Below are 19,333 nucleotides of genomic sequence, written 5' to 3'. Positions count from 1 at the left end.
TTGCACGGCCCTCAAACCTTATTATGAATAATCGTCATACACAGATCTAAGTTTTGGATGTTTTGAAACATTATTTTGCTATTATTATTATTATTATTATTATTATTATTATTATTATCATAAATAATATTAACTCAAATGGAAGAATAAGTTTACCTTACCTACCGGGATGTTGTCATTAATGTAAAATTAAAGATCATACTATACTGTCACATATATGTGCACCTGTGCTTTTTTGTACAGATAGTTTTATCTAGTTATCTAACATATGCTTGTTAGCCACCTGCATCAGCAGATGCCTTACTGTAATATCTTTCACTGACTGAAAGCTTGCTTTGGTATACTGTAAATGCTAATATGTGCATGTTAAGGTAAACTTGGCTATTAACAGCTGCCGATGAGCGTTAATGTGAGAAAGATCCTAGTCCTTCTGGCTGTATTCTGCAGGATATTCTCTTACAGTTATTTATTGAATTATTTCATGTAAGTGTAATTCACTGTATATTAATACATCTCAGTGTAGATACCACAGAACTCAAGTAGCATAATAGATTGGTCTGACTTGTAAATAAACATATGATAACGCTGTGTATTGTAAAAAAAAAAAAATATATATATATATATATACAATCTAGAGGATGAAGAGACAGTCTGGAGTCATTCCCAGAATGCACTGAGTGAGAGGCAGTGAAATAATCTGGATGTATTTCCAATCCATCAGGGTCAATATATTCACAATCCTGCTTGGCAATGTAGAGTCACAAATCCATTTACATGTGTTTGGAGTATGAGAGAAAACTCAGAGCCCCTAGAGGAAACCCACACACCCACCAGGAGAACATGCAAACTTAATATAGAAATAGTTTTGGCTGAAGACTAAAACCAGAACACTCTTTTGTGAGAGGACAGTGCTAACTACCAGCTAGCCGTTGTCAGAGTAACATGTGGTTGATTGCTGGTATTCCCTATCATAACATAATTTTAATGACTCAGTTAGATGGCACATGCTCATTAGGTACCATGAAAATTACCTTTAGGTACTATAAAAGCATGCAAAACTTTAAAACCTGGAAAGCTTGGAAAAGCTCTAATCATTTCTTACCTATTTTGCACTTGACTAGTAAAGTTACTGCTGAACAAATTAAATCACATCAGTATGGAAATAAGGAAGCATGCAAATTGGATTAGCCCACCTGATGATGGCAGAGGACTGTGAAAAGTTAAGTTGTTGTCAGTAATTTATTGTAATTCCTTTTTTTGTCTGACAGGCTTGTTGACCATCCACACACTTGCCAAGCAAATGCATAAATGCATGACAAGCAGCACTAATGCAGCCTGATTGCGCATCAATATAGTGAAACATCATAAGAGTCAAAAGAGGGTTTTTTGTTGTTGTTTTTAACCACTGCTTCCTTTACATTATCAGACCAGTAGAAAAACATGGTGGGGAAGTCAAACATTTTCCCTTCATTTTCCATTCTGCCCTGCCCTTGAGCAAGGTACTTAACCCACTTTTTTTTTTTTACAGTGGAGATGGAGTGGGAGACATGAATACATAAGCATTTTAGAATCCAGGCCTAAGCATAATTGTAGTACTGACAAAATCAAATATTTCAATATTGTTGACTCAGTACCTCAATATTGATGTGCCTGATGTGTTAGTGTTTTGAATATGACTATTGTTTGTGTTTTCCCACAGTATTTAATTTAAATTAGGGGTGAAGTTTGAGAAAACATCATTGTAGATACAATATAGCAATGCAGGTAGACTGATTAATTGTTCAAACAAATTAGCATGGAGTGCAATGACAATTATTAGTTTTAAGTGGAGTTTGGTATGGTGGCTTTAATTACTTGTTTGCGACAGTTATATTTGGTGCCAGTGAGTCAAATTTTTAATGATATTTGGTCGATTTTATCAGCACATGGCTGAAACATATGAATGTGATGCACCTCCTGCCGTCATATGGTATGCACCCTCCTACTGCTTCAAACACAGAACTGGAAATCTGGAAATGAATGAATGCATAAAATGCATCATCTAGCCTTATTGTTCAGCCAGCCCAAAAATAATACAGTATTGAAGTTTTGAAAGAACAGGATGCTGTAGTTTTCCATGCAGTTTGTGGATATAAAGGTTTCTGTGTCCCTGTAATGCTTCCTCAAGCTGATAGGCCCAAGAGTAAAGCTGAGTGTCAGAGCGAAAATTACCTTCAAATTCCCACATCTCAAAATACCACAAACCTTAAATAAACGGTTATTCAAACAAATGGTGGAAGCCTTGTTAGTTAAATTCAGGCCTATCATTTTCATCAACAGATAAGTGTCATCGGCGACAGAATAACTTTGTGATTGCTAATGAGATGGTTCAGAGATGGGAGAAGTTTTTCATTCTTTTTGTCTGCTGCAACATCTCTGAGCTGCAAGGCATTGGTGCCAACAAGTTCCTCTTTTATGCCGGCATCAGAAGAAATTCCTGTCAAAGTCAGAAAAGTATATCATCTCCCGAGGACAGGAACAGAAAGATTAATCAGCCTTCATACCAATGCCGCCACACTAGGACAATAATGGAGCTGAGTAAGATGCTATTTATATAAAACATATCAGCTACTTAACCTATTGATAAACAGTGATACTATCAGCTGGCGCTAAATCCACAATCGTGTGTTTGTGTGTGCATGCACTTATGCTGGCGTATGTGTGCATATGTACTGTATATTGCAGCCTGCTCTTAGACTTGTGTTTGCAGCACACACAAGTGTAGTGGTCTTTATAACAAAGATTCAAATCAGTTGGCAATTTCTCACACATATTAAGCTGTATGCTAAAGAGCTAATTAACAAGGGTTGTTATGGAGTTCACAAGCTTCTCTGACATCTTAATTAGATCTTAATGACATTTCAGTTGGAATGGCTGAACTGAGTACCCTGAGATGAGGCAAAACCAGTGCTGATATACAGAAGGAAGCAGGAAAGTGACTGACACTATAGAGATGAGTGCAAGCAGGAAGTGAGAGAAGGAGGGGAGGAGTTGAGGAGATGGAGAGAGGAATAAATGGAAATGTGGAGGCATTGGAGGAGATTTGCCCACTAGTCATATTGTATGTTCTGTGTGAGATAGCATGTGTTAGAAATAGGATTTGATTAACACTAATTTGACTTAATTCTCTCACTCCCTCTCTAACATTTTTTCATTCTATCTTCCCTCTTTTCCTCTCTTCCAGTGGGATATGGGACTATATGTTGCCCAAGTAATTACTCTGCCCATATCCCAGTAGCATCACAAGTGTCTTATGGGCCTCCTAATCAGATTCTTAGCATTTATTACCATGAAGTTTCAGTGTACTGTACTGCCAATGGAGATAACATGATAATGGTATTTCTGGCAGATATATGGCTGATTACATACAATAATCTTCTGTAGTGCCGTGTTTTGCTTTGTAGATTGTTCTGCATGGTCTGCAATGGATTGCAGGGGATTGTCTCTCTTTTTTCTGGTGAGAAGGCTTTATTTTTTTAGCTGAAAGGTTGATGCACGTTTTGCAACTCCAAACAAAGTCAGCGGACTGTGATGAAAGAACAATGGGTTGCAGTGAATGAGCAAACTAGTGCACGAATCCACAGACCTCAAATGACCTGTTTGATGTATAATTTTTAGTAACCCACAATTACCTTCCTGCTGTCGGCTGCACGTGTACGCAGTACAAAGAGACACACCGACCAAATCAACACCTTGACAAGAAAGAGGCTAACTGTTTCAAATCTTCGAGAGCAAATATTTATTTACCAGATGAGTTGCTCTGTCTATGTTTTCCTGGGCTCAGCTGGCCTGTACTGCCCTTCACTTGAGAGCAGCCATTAGAGGAGAAGGGACAGGGAAATAGAGAGAGAGAGAGAGAGAGAGAGAGACAACATAGAAAACTAGGGGACAATCATGAGGAGCCCAGAGAGAGTGCAAACCAGAGATTACATCAGAGAAAATGAGGGAGAAAAGGCTAAATAGAAACTCTGTCTGAAGCCCCTTGCGAGGAGCAGAGAGAGGAATAAACAGATAGAGTGGATGTGGGTTGAAAGATTGGGCAGCAGGAGACACATTACTAAGAGTCTGTTGGTTGCTACAGTTGCTGTTCTGCGTGCAGCCATTTCTGTTTATCACTTCCCTCTTCTCCCCAAGTTCTCTGTCTCATCTCTATTCTACCCCTTCTGTCTAGCCTAAATCTGTCAGAATACAGACACAAATACCTGGCAACAACCACCATTTACAACCACCCCCTCGTCTACCCATCTTTCCTCCCTTACAATGCTTCAAGCTTCTGTTCATTTGCGCTTCCTCCCTGTTACTCTCAGCCTTTATTCATTTTACTTAGCCTTTATGGGTTTACTTAGCATTTTATTTGCCCATAAAGGGCGATAAAAGAAAGAGCTTGTTTTTCTGTAGCACGATCAGCAATTCACTCTAACAGATCTGGGTCCACAGATGCCTGTGTAATTTGGTGGTTTTCCTCTCAAGAAGGCCATGATTTTTTTTCTATTACAGCTGCAAAGTGGAATATTAGGTCCACATGGTCTGTGCTACGCTCTCACAACCTACTGTGGCATAAAGCATCTAGTCTGAATAGTTTATTCTAATGCTGCAAACACTAACTGTTGCTGAGGCTGTTTCTCCTGTTCCCAGGCAGATGTGCTGTGAATCCAGGCCATAGATAAACTAGCCAAGGCCCCTACAAACTCTAATCTGCTTATGTGTACCAGTCCTAGCCTTCATCTCCTACTTCTTCTTCCCCTTTGTATAGCCTCCTTTCTGTGGCCAGGCTGACTGGTGACCTATTAACCCTCGTCTGGCAGGGCTTTAACTACCAGACAGCTTGTGCCGCACTCAGGCCTTTGGCTGCCGGTCATGAGGCGCAGAAGAATAGCAGTGTGTCATCCTGATATGCTGTGAGTCAGTCATTGACTGACAATGCTGTCAGACACTATATAGTGTACTCTATCTGTAGCAAGTGGAGAGGGATTGATCTTACTCAGGTCTCTCATAATCACACCGTGCCTGGCACGCTCTGTGTATTGATCGCTATGATAACGAACAACAGGACGTGCATATGGTCTGTGACTGCACTGATTATTGTTTCTGTGTGCGTACATCCCAGGTTCACAGAGGCAGATACAATTGTGATGGGGGACGTGACGTACGGGGCCTGCTGCTTGGACGATTTCACCGCCCGAGCCCTGGGAGCTGATTTCATGGTGCACTATGGCCACAGTTGTCTCAGTGAGTCTCTTTACCTGTCTGCGTGCATGTTTGTCCGTCTCTCTGTCACTCTGTTTGCAGATTATACCACACAGAGGAATGTGAAGTGAGCAAGCATCAAGTACTCCCACCTCCCGAGAGTGTGTTGCATGAAAAAGTCAGGAGCAAAGACAGCCAGACAGACCAACAGACAGAGCCATCGATCAACGGAAAACGTAACTAGTTAGTGCAGCCTGCCCAGCTCTAGTATGGAAGGCATATCAGACCTTTGGAGCCTGGACGTCACATTTACCCAGCAGATCAATGGGGAACATACATTAGAGCCGTCCTTTGAAAATCTCATGCAGTTCTTGAGGACCTTTACCCTCGCCCCCGCTGTCTGTCTCTTGCAAAACATGGAAGGAAATGCTAAATCAATAGTTTTGATATATCCCTGCCAGAACAACCTCTCCCAAATACCAGAAATGACCAACAGAATTTTAATACACTGAAAAGCTCTCTCTGTGTTGCTTTGTACTTTTTTTTTGTTTGCTTGTCGCTGTGTGTGTGTGGTGTGTGAACATTAATTTCATTTGATATTCGTGGAGAAATTATGTGAGTGCATGCGTGAATGTTTACAAAAGAGATAGGATGTGAGCACATACCCATTTACACTCAGAAGAACGCAATAAAGGCAAAGATAAAGGCACCAAAGATCAATTATTTGTGGGTTGTGACGTTAGATCAGATATTAATTGATGAAAGAGATTTTCAAAGAAATGGGATGAACTACAGATTCTCAAAGAATCTGTGTGTAAGGGTGCCAGTGTGTATGTGTTCCTGACCATCATCACTCAATCATGAGGACATCATCTGCACTGTTTCCCAAGATGTCAGGTACCTGTTGAAGATTAAAGCCACTGTGTTCTTACTGACTCATAGAGAAACTGTCTCTCCTGCGCTCTTTTATTCGCCTTTCATTTCCTCTGCGATATCTGCTTTTGAATATTGGTGCCATCTCATCTTTTGTCATCATAAAGCACCTCCATCTAGTGCAGGACAATATGGGCAACATCATAAAACCATGTTTTTGTGTGTTTTAAAGTTATAGTAATATTTGCTGATATGAGGGATGGGAATTTTATTTAACCTTATTGGGATTTAAACAACATTTTTGTAAGTGAATATCTGACTAGTCTGAACAAGAAACACCAAGATAAAAAGGAAAAAGGAGTGAGAGTGAGTGGGCAAGAGATAGCAGAAGCAAAATAGAGAAACCAAAATGAAACTTATTTTTATTTTACACTTATTTCATTGTGTTTATTTATCAAAACGGTCCTGGTTAAAAGCTGCTTGGCTTTTAACCAGGACCAAGAGGTACAATCACATCACTCCTGTTTTAGCCTCGCTACATTGGCTCCCTGTTTGTTTTAGGATTTATTTTAAGATCTTATTGATTACTTTTAAGGCTCTTCATGGCCTGGCTCCAGACTATATTTTAGACCTTTAATCCCTTATGAATAATTTGAGATCTTCAGGCAGGGGTCTCCTGTCTGTTCCTGAGTCCAGGATGAAAACTAAGGGGGACAGAGCTTTTGCTACCATGGCCCCGAGGCTCTAGAACAACCTGCCCGAAGAAATTAGGTTGTCTGAATCAGTGTTTTCTTTTAAGTCTCTTCTCAAAACGCATTTTTGTCGGAAAGCATATCCTGATCTTACCTGAGCTGTCTGTTTATTTTATTGTTTTTATGTATTTTATATTTTATCATTCACTATGGTATTTTATTTCTCTCTCTGTGAAGCACTTTGTACTTTGTTTAGATAAGTGCTAAATAAAGTTTTATTTATTTATTATTATTTATTTAAAAATAAAACTGGCAAGACATTGCTCAGATAATGCCAGGCCAGCTGCCATAGCTCAAAGTATTACTGGACCTTCTTCAACATCACAAGCAGGTCCTCACTATTTTGGTGGCATGACTCATTTTAGAAAAGCTTTATAAAGCAAAACTTATCAAATACACCAACTTAGTTTGAGCTAGTGTTATTGACAAGGACCAGCATGACATTTGGATTTAAATAACAGTCCACTCATCCATAGACATTTATTACTAGATATGTATTAATTCTATTATTCCACAATACACATTGCACCCCATTAAAAGATTTTAAATCTATAGCTACATTAACTCTACAAGCCTGCAAGTCACTGTTCATTTCTAATTTACTGCTCAGATTTTTAATATTTTTAAAGACTGTTCACACTATGTTTTCAGTGGCTGCCCTCTGAACACATTGTGAATTTGACCACAAATCATTGCAATGAATAATATAATTGTCATTAATTGACTAAAAGAAGTTAATGACCCATCTGATTTTTGAGAATGACTTTTTTTTTCTTTATATATTGAATTTCTGCCGATTTTAACATTTGAGGATTGATTTGCTCAGAATGTGTATGGCCTGGACATAGATAGAGTACAGTCACAATTCACCAACCACTGCTAATTGCGTTCTCGTATAACAATGATAATAATAACAACGATAACAATGTTCTTATATCAGGACACATTAAAATGCATCATCACTCATTTCAGTGCCGTATTTGCAGAGTGTGTGCAATCCAATTTCTTTTATATTGAAATATTGCAAACATAACAATAATTACATAATTGCAAATAATTATAGGGCCTAAAGTTATCTTTTCATCCACAGAACACCTCCATTTCCACTGTCCTCTAGTGGTAGCGCCAGCTCAGACTTAAAACAAATGTTGCATTTTAATGCTGTGAAAGTTAAATTTTGATATAACTAAAGTCGTACTGCCACAAAATTGGACATAGATCATATCAGGATCATATATTAAAATGCCAAATGATTGCTGTTTTGTGCATGTATTGTCCACAAGCATTATAGAATAGAACCTGTTAGTACATGTTAATTTGTAAACAAGCCATTTGTGAATAAGCTAGTATACCATTATGTCCAACCTTTTCTTAGTCCCACTTGCTATGAATGTGCCTGTGTATTTGTTTACATGGGCGATAATAAGCAGCTGTGCTGAATGACCTTATTATTCTAACACATAGATGAAAAAAAACACTGATGAGGCAAGTGAGTCCTGTCCATCTCATTGACTGTGTCTCTAATTGCACCATCTAAGTGCTCTCAGGCTACCATGCTAATGTGAACACAGATCAATGTCACTTTTCTTTGCCCTTTACGTTTTAGGAGTGCCTACAAACAAGCAACAGACAGCTGTTAGTCTCAGTCTGGATTTTTTACTCAACTCCTCCAACCCTTTTAGCCTCATGATATATTTAACTCCTTGGTTTCTCACTCAGCATGTGGCCTGCAGCTGAAATCCCTGTCCACCTCCTTCCCTTCCCTCTCTGCTGAGATGGGAGCCCATTCATCACTTCTGTTGCTAGTTAATTGACAACCCACCCCCCAACCCTCAAACACACATCAACACATCCACACATCCTGTTACTTTTTCCACTTCTCTCTTCCATATCTCACCGCTCGTCGTTCCCTCCCAGTTCACCCTTCTCTCTTCACCCTCTGTTTTCTGCCCCCTTGTCACGCTTTTCTCCCTTATCTCTCTCTCAGTGTTGCTTTAATCTAGGCCATCAAGTGAGCTGCACTTGCTCATAAAACATTTGCACCATAATGGGCCATTTGCTTAATCATAACAAAAAAGTCCCCTTGCTCTTGATCTGCAAATTAATTGTAACACAAGAGGAAGAATAATTATGATGATCAACGCAAATGATAATTCTTCTTTCTTACCCGTGCCCTTTCCCCCTATTTTCTTGGACTCACGCCTACTTTTTCAGCATCTTACTCAACACGTCTCTAGCTACCTCTCCTAGGCCCGGGTGCGTAGTAAATGGCCTGTGAAATTAATGGCATTAATAGTAATTGCATGTGTCCCTCTCCTTCCCTAAATAATTGAGGCCTTTGCATCAGTTCCTGCGTGTGCTGGAGATTCACACTGAATGAGTTTCCGTTATATCACTCGGCTGCCTACTGCGAGCTATATACTGAATGTGCATGTACTGTGTCCCCCTATAGCTGTAACGCTGACCATGTGCTGCGTGTTAATGTTTAAGGCACCATCAATAGCGAATATACCACAGGCTTACCTGACATGACAGAGCGAATTATTCATCTTTCTTTTGTCTTTGTCTCCTTGCAGTCCCCATAGACTCCACAGCAGGTATTAAGATGCTGTATGTGTTTGTGGATATCCAGATGGACAATGCACACTTCCTGGACACGGTCAAGTTCAACTTCCCTCCTGGACAATCTCTGGCACTCGTCAGCACTATTCAGTTTGTGGCAGCACTGCAGGTGATTAAGCACTGGGTTTGTCTGATTGTGTGATCTGTGTATATGTAGATGAGTCCATTTTTGCGTCAGAGAGAACTGACGTAGAGTGATTCTGTATCTTTACCTACATAATCATTGTTCTTGTGTGCATTTTCTGTTTTACCCAAGTATTTTTGTATGTACAGTATAGGAACACACACACACATACACACTTCTATGCATTTGTACAGTATACCTTTTCTGGTTCCTGGCTTTTATGAACAAGCTTGCACTCCACACTTAAGCTCAGTTCAAGTGTGGGTTTGAGAAATCCAGCAGCAGTTATTTTGGATTTGAAAGGTGGAATGAACTCTCGGTTCAGCATCGTGCTCATCTCTGCTCTTTACATAATCAGTGACAGTAGCTATAGTATTAAGCTTGAACATCCTTTTTTTTCCAGACTGGCTGCCTCTCTGTTCTATAATGTGTTCTGCTGCTTCCATTTGCTGTGTTGAACCAATACCACTCTGAGCCTTCACTAATGTAACCACCGGTATTTTTAAACCACGCTCTGCCCATGTGGGTCATATTTTATGTTGGGATGTTTGAGTGCATCCATGTGTATATTTGTGCATATGTCTCTGTAGTTGTGTATCGTATGCATGCGTGCCTCCATCTCACTCATGTCTTATGATGTGTAGGCTTGTTGAGGTCATACAGTATGGGCGGGAGAAGCTGGGAGTTCACCCGTATTCCCTGTGGACTGCCTTAAATTAGCCTTAAATCGTTCAATTTATGCTTCTACCTCCAAGCACACTAACTTTGCTGTAATTGTTTGTTCTCTCATCTTCTCACTTTGCTTAAATGAATGTAGGTGTTTGAAAGAGTTGATTTTTCTCAAGCATTAGAGTGTTCTTTTCAGAAAATTTTCCTTGTTAATGTGTTTATATTCTTCTTATCTACATCTTTGTATTGTAATAATTTGTTAGTATGACATGCCATGTGGTAGACAGTTTCTCTCTCAGTGCTTTGCAGAATTATGAATTAATACATTTAGCCATTAGTGTCATGCATGACCCATTCAGGATCACTTTAGGGGCATATTTTCAGTGTAATCTGTTCTGACATTTCTCATTCGTTGTGTCATTGCCCTCTGTCAATCCTTCACCTTTTGACTACTACTTCAACTTTTTTTCCTTCTGCACACATATTCCATATCTTCTGTTTCAATTGCATACATTTTCTGTGTCTTCTGTCTCTGTTGTTATCTATTCTTTAATACAAGGCAAAAAGAAGGGGAGCTGTCAGAGAACATTTTATATGTTAAATGCACATATTTAACATATAAAATGTCCTCACTCTTTTTTTCTTACAAATACAGGCACTCAATGGCAACACAAACCGTAAAAAGGCTTGGATCAGCAGCTACTCTGGATTAATTTCAAGCTTGGCGCATCAAGATGTTTATGAAAAAGCAGGAAGTGACAGCATAAATAAATCATAAAATAAACCTTAAATACAAAGCAATAATGGGATGCTTTCACTATCGATACAGAGTACTGCACATGTGATCCTCTAACATAACATATTTAACTCAGAAACAATTTACAATAGTCGCAAGGGAAGACATGCTGAAACCCGTAATGCTCTGGAGGTAGCCCACTGAATAATCCACTAATTATAAATGAAAGTAATAAGGACTGACCAGGTGAAAATACACAATACAAACAACAATATACAAATATATTACAAATAGATTATATGTGTGGTTTAGATTAAACAAGACTCTAATTCCTTATTAAGATCATTCTTCATGCCATTGAGTTCCTGTATTTGTGCACATATTTAGCATATTCAGTTTTCTAATTTTCCTGTGTTTGGTGGCTCCCCTCCTTTTTAATTTGTTGTAATTTTTAATTTAATCATTGCGCTGTTTGGGAAGCCTTATTCTACTGTTTCCAATGGTTATCTATCTTTTCCCTTACTTCTTCCTCTCTTTACCTCTCTTAAAACTGGATGTGATCTGCTGTTAAACAACACAAGACGAAGAAAAATGTGGCCATCTAAACCTTTTTGCTGGTCTTAGTACATGGTTTCTGTTTCGCTATCAACTTCTACTGATGTGGACAAGTCATCCAAGCGTTACTTTAAGACTCTACCTCATAGCTCTCTTTTTGGAGAGCCATTCCAAACCTAGGTCTACTCCAAACTATCCTAACTATCTTTCCTTCTCCCTTCCTCCATGCTGCAGGCAGTGAGTGCAGTGCTCAAGCCAGAGTATGATGTGTTAGTCCCACAGTGTCGACCTCTGTCACCCGGAGAAATTTTGGGCTGTACCTCCCCTCGCTTGGACCGCCATGTCAATGCCATAATGTAAGAAACTTCATTCCTCCTGTCTCCCACCTCACAGTTTCAACCCCGGTCCTGTCCTTTCTTCCTGTTAGATAGTAGAGATATCCAGATAATCAAAGCCATCCAGCCTTGACTCATCCAAACCCCCACCCCCACAGCTACCATAATTACCCCTGCCATTGCCATGCCCGCCCATGTGACATGAGGAATAATCAGTATGACATCACACCAGTCACACCAGGCATAACTAGCTGTGACAGCTGTGTCTGTGTGCTATTATATACAGCCAGATACAGCCAGATGCTGATCCAGAACGGCAATGCTAAAAATACCTTCACACTGTGCAAAGCATTGAATTGTCAAGCCAGACAGACGTGGCCAATTTTGGCTGTTTCAAACCAACCACAACACATCCACATGCTTACCAATTTTCCACGTTTTAAAGAATTGTTTTCACAAAGTATGACACCTACTGTAGCACATTCATGGTGAAAATTGATCAACTGTGCAACATGTCACCATTTGTCTTTAAATTAGTTTCAACTTGTGGGAAAGTTATTTTTTCTCCCTTCATTTCCTCTAAATGGGAAAAAAGATGATGAATCCACTAGGTAGCTGCATGTGTCCTAAAAGACTAGCTCTTCAGTGTTTTTACATCAATTATAAACATTATAAACACTGTGCATGTTAGACTTGTGATGCTTATCCTCCCTGCAGTACAGGGAGTGCCAGTGCTCTGGCAAAGTAACAGATCAGGCACCAAACAACACCTCCACAGCCACTTTGTGTCTATACATCTTGTCCAGCTCTACAGTAGAGAGAATTCTATGCCTTGTGGTGCACAGTGAGTAGGAGTAATTCCCCAGGTATAATTATGTCTAGGTGCATCACCCGGTATGTCTGTTCCGCATACATCTAGTGTTAGTCCACATGATTAAAACCTCCCAGTGCATGAGATTAAAATGGCTACACAAGGACAAGCTTTGCTTTATGCATAAGCCAGGCCCTATGGGAGACAAAAGTGGTGTGTGTCTTAGTGTGTGTGTCTTTGTATGTGTGAAAGAAGTGGAAGTGGAAGGGTTAGGGTGTGCTTCACCTACTAATCCAATGTTCATTGTCTTTGATGTGTGAGTGGGGGTGTGTAGGGGTGTGATGGGAGAGAGAATCGATTAGGCTGCCTGAGAGTTGGTATGCCTCTCTCTCTCTCTCTCTCTCTCTCTCTCTCTCTCTCTCTCTCGCTCTCTCTCTCGCGCGCTCTCGCTTTCTCTCCTCACACACACATTCAATACACATGTACGACATACAGACTTTATCTCCCTCCCTCTATGGTATAGCAAGAGACCCACTCCTCCAAACGGTGTACAATTTTAATCATAAATCTAAAAAAGAAATGTTTTATTATGTTGTGACAGCTACGTCCAAAGCTTAATTACTGAGTGATAGTTCCCTCTATTAACAAGCTTACTTTTACCTCAGTGAATTACTATTAAGTTATTGACACAGTTGATTATACACTGTCTCAAGAAAAGCAGCACAGAACAAGCTCTTTTTAACAGTGCATGGTTTTGTTCATGGCCTTCAATAGTACAATACATTTATATTTAACATTGGGTTATCTTACATTAATTAGGAATGAGTCAAAGAAAGTGTTGTTGAGCTTCTTGAGCATTATGAAGAATGAGTAGTGGTATATTAGCCTTTGAGGCCCATCTTTAAAAAGGGCCAGGTCCATCACATTTCTATAATGAAGAAAAGTATTTTTAAAAACTAAAAAGTGCAGTGAGCTATAAGAAATGATCAGTCCACCACATCTATCCGCTGCCTCTACTCAGCTCTTGCTCGTAATAGAGCATTATGAAGATGTGAATGGGAAGATACGATGTTGAATAACGCAAACATGCATAGTATTACCATTATAAGAAAAGCATTTTTACAAAGAACAATAGAATATGGATGGAAGGACTGTGATCACAGAGAGAGCTAGAGTCAAGCACACCAGCCTCTTAAAGCTGCAGAGAGCTGAGGACAACTGTGGCTGAAGTGCAGCAGGCTTATTGTTGGGAACATAATTATGAGGGCCTTGGATGTTGCTAAGCAAAGAGAAGCTGTTCAACAGAGGCTCTGCTCGGATTCATTTTGTGTTGTTGTTCAGTGATATTTGTGACACACACACGCACAGTGAGACACGTGTGCTTTCACACCAACACACACACACATAAATAAAGTCTTGGCTAGACATGTCTCCAGGTAGCCTATATGGCAAACCAGCCACAGCCTGTTTCAAGCTGCTCTAAAAGCTGACCACTTAGTGGGTTTAATTGCATGTCCTGTCTCAGAAGGCCTGCTGAGACTGTACAGTAATGAGTAGGGGTACTGACCTGAGCCCTCTCACACTAACAGCAGGATTCTTCTCAGCCTGACCCTGAGAGGGGGGTTTATGTAAGACTGTTCTGCCTGACCTTGTGTTTTCAGGCACTCACATGCCCCTGCATACTTATGGTTTGTGAACTCTCCCTCCTCTCGGGCTCCAGTGAATTCCCAGCACCAGATCCTGGGTTAATTGTAAGGGCTTACATTCTCTGTAAAGAGCATGCTCCAATCGTTGGGGTCATGTTCCCGGGCAGCAAAGATGGACAGGACCTTCACCCCAGCCTCAGGCCTTCTGCCTGGTAACACTTTGGTCTTTTGTTAAAAGGCTGCAGAGAGGAATGGATTTAAAAAGAGAGCGTGAGAGAACGCTGGTGGAGAGAATTGGAGAATAATAGGCCAGTATTTACTTGGGTTGCACATTGAATTTTGATTTTGTCTAGACGGGGTTACCTTTCCACAAACAATTTGTCTTCATTTCTTTTCTTCACATCTAACATTGAAATTATTGGTGTTTTTCTATAGTTATCTGGGAGATGGAAGATTTCACCTGGAGTCAATCATGATCGCAAACCCAGATATCCCTGCCTACAGGTATTGTGAAACAAAGTGGCACCATTTTTCATTTCTCTGTAATTTATATACTGACATCACCTACAAAATGTTTATTGTAGTCATTTAGCATTACAGCTCTAATGTTATTCACACAATTTGGGAGAAACTGATGTAAATGGAATTAAGTAATCTGACTGCAAAAGTTGGTAAACTAAGATGAGAAGTAAGCAATGTTACAAATATATATTTAAAAACATATGTGATCACCTATTGAAACATAGAAAAGGTATTTTATAATGCTATTCAAATTAAAGAATCCCTTGCAGCCATGATCACTCACACACCTTATTGCAGTGTCATCATCTGAGGATGAAGTTCTGTTTTGATGAGGACTTGTTTGTATGCAAAGTGAAATTGTGTTGTTATAGACATATGCACTGCTGCACAGATCACAGGTCTCTCATAAACAAGATTCTAATCTCAAGTGAACTCCTTGTACCGGAGAAAAGGAGATTAGATGCTCAGAAATACCTCAATTTTTCCTAAGATACACTAACTCCTGTCATACTTGATGGCTTTTCATGATTGGATTTTTTCATCTTTTCTTCATTTCTGTCCTCAAGATAGACACCTGAACAATAGATGATAGTGTGTAATATGGTTTGTCTGTTTTATGTTTATGCGCACATTCCATTCACATCTGTGTATGCGTTTGCCTTTTTCTGTCTGTGTTTGTTCGTAGATATGACCCCTACTGTAAGGTGTTCTCCAAGGAGTACTATGACCATGAGACCATGCGCGCCTTAAGGCTCCAGGCTATTGACAAGGCTCGACTGGCCCAGAGATGGGGTCTGATCTTGGGCACGCTGGGCCGGCAGGGCAGCCCCAAAGTCCTGGAGGTGAGAGTCTCCATCCTCATTTCAACAGTCTACATGTCCTGAGGTCACTTGCGCAATGGCTTGTAATATTTATCAGTGCGGGTTTCTCTGACAAGTGGTTTGGTGACATGAAGTACTGATAAGACAAGCAGTCTTCACACTGGGAGCTTGTTATTTCACATTTAGGATGATGCAGCCAATCAGCCATAGAAAGTCCTATCCTTGTTCCTGCTGTTGGCCTCAAAGTTGGCTGTGTTGGAGTGTTACTGCTAGGAAATGAAAAGGAGAAATAATCAATAATAAATACATATTTAAAATACTGTACAAAATTGAAAACAATCGACATTGGCTTTTTTCACAATGCAATCCCAGTAAATGAAGAATTTGAATCATAAATTAAAACTGAAAAATTCTGTCACTCAAAATGTTCAGATTTCGCAAACAGAATTAAAAAGATGAAATATAATAATCCTGGAAAACGTATTCATAGATACTATGTGTGTGCATGCTCATGCTGATACATTAGGTGCAGACACATAAGTGAGAAACTCAGTCTTTTCAAGTACAAGCTATCATGCGTTAGCATGGACACGAGTCTGTCTGGGGTTACTAATCGATCAACCGAGAAGCCCTCTCTGGTCACTCCTAACTCACAGCTGCTCCTCCTGCTGCTTTCCACTCCACTGCCCGTTCCATATTGTTCTCTTCATTCTTTCTCCTTTGTTTTACACACCCATTTTTGTTTTTCTGTACTGTTGGGTGTTTGACTTTGTTTATTAGCTTTGCCTTCACATCATTATGTCTTAGTATACATTGCGGTATGGTAGAATGCATGGACGTCCACTTGAATGCTAGATGTAAAAGGTTTAAAACCACACCACACCTAGGTTTCATTAGTCAATATACATTCTTAGGCTTATACAGGAGGTCCATGCATTCTTAAACTTATACTGGTGCACTTCTCCTGTTTGCTCATATCCAGACTTGAAAGATGACATTAGCATTGGTGTAAAAATGCCAACCAGAGAAGGAAAGTTTCATTTTAGGTAGCAGGAGAGGATGGATTAAAAAAGGGGATTTGAATAAAAAGACCCACCAGCTCTCCCATAGCGATTTGTCGAGATTAAGAAGTGTTGTATCAGATAACTCTTAAGTAAGGGTACAGAACTATCTCTGATAAGAGCACATATGTAGAAATGTCTCATGATACTCCCAAGGACAGTGGATATCAGCAACACTGGTACCTTTATCTCACCCAAGGAACATTTATGGGATTTCCTCCTTTCCTTGGCTTCCTTCTGCATCCCTGAATAACACCTTAGTCCAAGTACCAATGCCCAAAACTTCAAAGGCAGAGTCAGCAAGGGAGCAGTGTACCTGAACTTGCAAAACCGTTTCATTTATTGATATGTTATACAAGGCACGGTGTCTGGGATTGTACCCAAGTGGCTTTATTCAGCTCCAGCTCTATGTGGGCCCACTACCCTCCAGGGTGGTGTAGGGGACTGGTGCATTGCGAAATGTAAGGCAAAGCTAAGGGCCATGGTGTGCTGAACCCTTGCTACAAAAATATAGGTGGGCTTACCTCTATGCACAGCACCAACTCTTGAGCCAAACCCCTTGTTAGACTCTCCTTTTCCAGAGTTGCCTAAAGTGAAAGATGCCAGATGGTTGTGGGGACACTCATATTTCCCTTGCTGAGCACCACTTTGTTAGAGTTTTCCCTATAGAAACAAAAGGTTGCATCTATATTACTGTGTGTCACGGAGGGCAAGGCTCTGACTGTTGTTTGCTCAGCCAATTGTTGAATCTCAGTTTTAGAAGGACCAAAGCACATTCCCTCCAGTTTGTCGAACAATGGTCCATGGTCTTTATGGACATAATCTCTAGTCTTACACAAGGAGTGGAGAGACACCAGTTTAGTGATTTAGGATTGCATCTGAAGATGTAGTTCTGTTGGCTTCGTCAGACTTCCATGGTTCATTGTAGTGATTTACTGCTGATTGCGAGTGTCAACACTTCTAAGTCTGATGGTTTGATACTCTGCCTGAAAACACTGGATTCCTCCCTTTGGGTTGGGAGTGAATTGCTTCCCGAAGTGAAGGAGAAGTATCAGGTGGTCTTATTAATGAGTGTAAGATGTAGTATGAGATTGACAGGTGGAGTGCTTCAATGTCAGCCGTAATGTGGGCATCGTGCTGGACATTCGTGAAGGGGGAGTCTGAAGCGGAAGCGCTCGATCTGAATTCTTGCCCTCTCTACAGTTTTGAGCTCTGGGTAGACTCTGAGTTTCCTTCACTGTGTGTCTGGCCACATTGTGACAGGTTGAGGAGATTGAACATCCCTAAGGAGTAGAATCGCCGCTCTTTTGTTCTGAAATGAGCCAGTTGAGGTGGTTTGGGCATCTAATCCAGACGCTTCCCTGTGGAGGCGTTCAGAGCCAACTGGAAGGAGACCCAGATCCCACCTGGCCTGAAAATGCCAGGAGAAGCTGGAGCACATGACTGAGGAGAGGAATCTGTTACCTTGCTTAAGTTGCTGTCACCACCCTGTAGACTTGGGTAAGCAGCAGAAAAAAGATGGATGGCTATATGAGGCTTCAGAGAAAGAGAACTGGATAAAATAGTCTTCCTGCTGAGATTGTTCACAGTAGAGCAAAAACTTCTGGACGGCCCTAGATTGGAATGCTTACAGGATTGTATCTGTATGAAGTTGTGGGCTATGTGGTTTGTAACTTATCATTTGATATAGTGGCATTTCACAACCCTAGAGAGAATTTTTGATGTGTGGATTGCAAACTTTTCCATTGGTCCTTTCTATTTGACTTATTTTTCTCCCTAGCATCTGGAGTCGAGGCTTCAATCTTTGGGCAAGTCCTTCACTCGAGTGCTCCTGTCTGAGATTTTCCCCAGCAAGCTGGATCTGATGCCAGATGTGGATGCGTGAGTATTAAGATGCACATATACATATACTAACTCACTACCAAATTAAGACATGTGCTATGCATTGAATCGGAACTGCTTGGCCATGGTAGATGAAATAAAAACGATGACCCATATTCTCCTTGCTTTGCAGAAGCCCGCCCAAATTCCCAAAGCCAGTCCAGACTCAGTTTTCACTAAAGAACATGAATGTAGAAAACAAATCAAGCACCTTACTTAGATTCTGGCTGTAGCTGGTTTAAGGCTGATTCAGTCACTTGCAAAGTAATTTTGGTCTATTCCCCCTGGGGACACCTCTGATGCTTTTGAGCCATACCACAATGCATGAAGCACTGTGGGCCGAGGCTAAGATTCATCCTTACGCAGTGAAAAGGTTGCCATTTTAATTTTGTTACTGTTACTAAAAGTTGCAATCAACAACATTTGAAATGTATTCTGTAAGCATCGTTGCACACATAACTGGAGAGTCGGCATAATTTGCAAGTATACACTATAACAAGGAGCTGACAAACATCATAAACAAAATTGACATTCATGTCGTGGTGAGATTCCATAGTTTTGCCTTCATAGCAAAAACAAATTGTCCAGCGTAATAAACTTGGATGCTTGATACAGTTTCCTCAGCTTTGACACACGGGGCATAGGAATAGGAATTTTATACTTTAATTATCTATTAAAGTGCTTTCTTTTCACTCTATA

General features: G+C 40.3%; 1 protein-coding gene across 2 annotated transcripts in view; it reads left to right on the top strand.

Moving 5' to 3' along the window:
- The window catches only part of dph1 (diphthamide biosynthesis 1), a 60,399-nt gene that overhangs the window by 28,359 nt on the left and 12,707 nt on the right, over positions 1-19,333 (top strand). For both annotated transcript variants that reach the window (XM_044202122.1, XM_044202124.1), the window contains exons 4-9: positions 5,147-5,268; positions 9,428-9,582; positions 11,792-11,913; positions 14,785-14,853; positions 15,557-15,713; positions 18,534-18,634. In XM_044202122.1, the coding sequence (XP_044058057.1) occupies positions 5,147-5,268; positions 9,428-9,582; positions 11,792-11,913; positions 14,785-14,853; positions 15,557-15,713; positions 18,534-18,634 (726 nt within the window). The remainder of the gene's footprint in view (positions 1-5,146; positions 5,269-9,427; positions 9,583-11,791; positions 11,914-14,784; positions 14,854-15,556; positions 15,714-18,533; positions 18,635-19,333) is intronic.

This window comes from Siniperca chuatsi, linkage group LG7 (genome assembly GCF_020085105.1).
Source record: "Siniperca chuatsi isolate FFG_IHB_CAS linkage group LG7, ASM2008510v1, whole genome shotgun sequence".
NCBI lineage: Eukaryota > Metazoa > Chordata > Actinopteri > Centrarchiformes > Sinipercidae > Siniperca > Siniperca chuatsi.
Note: the sequence above shows the minus strand (reverse complement) of the source record. Positions and strands in the feature narration are given on the sequence as shown.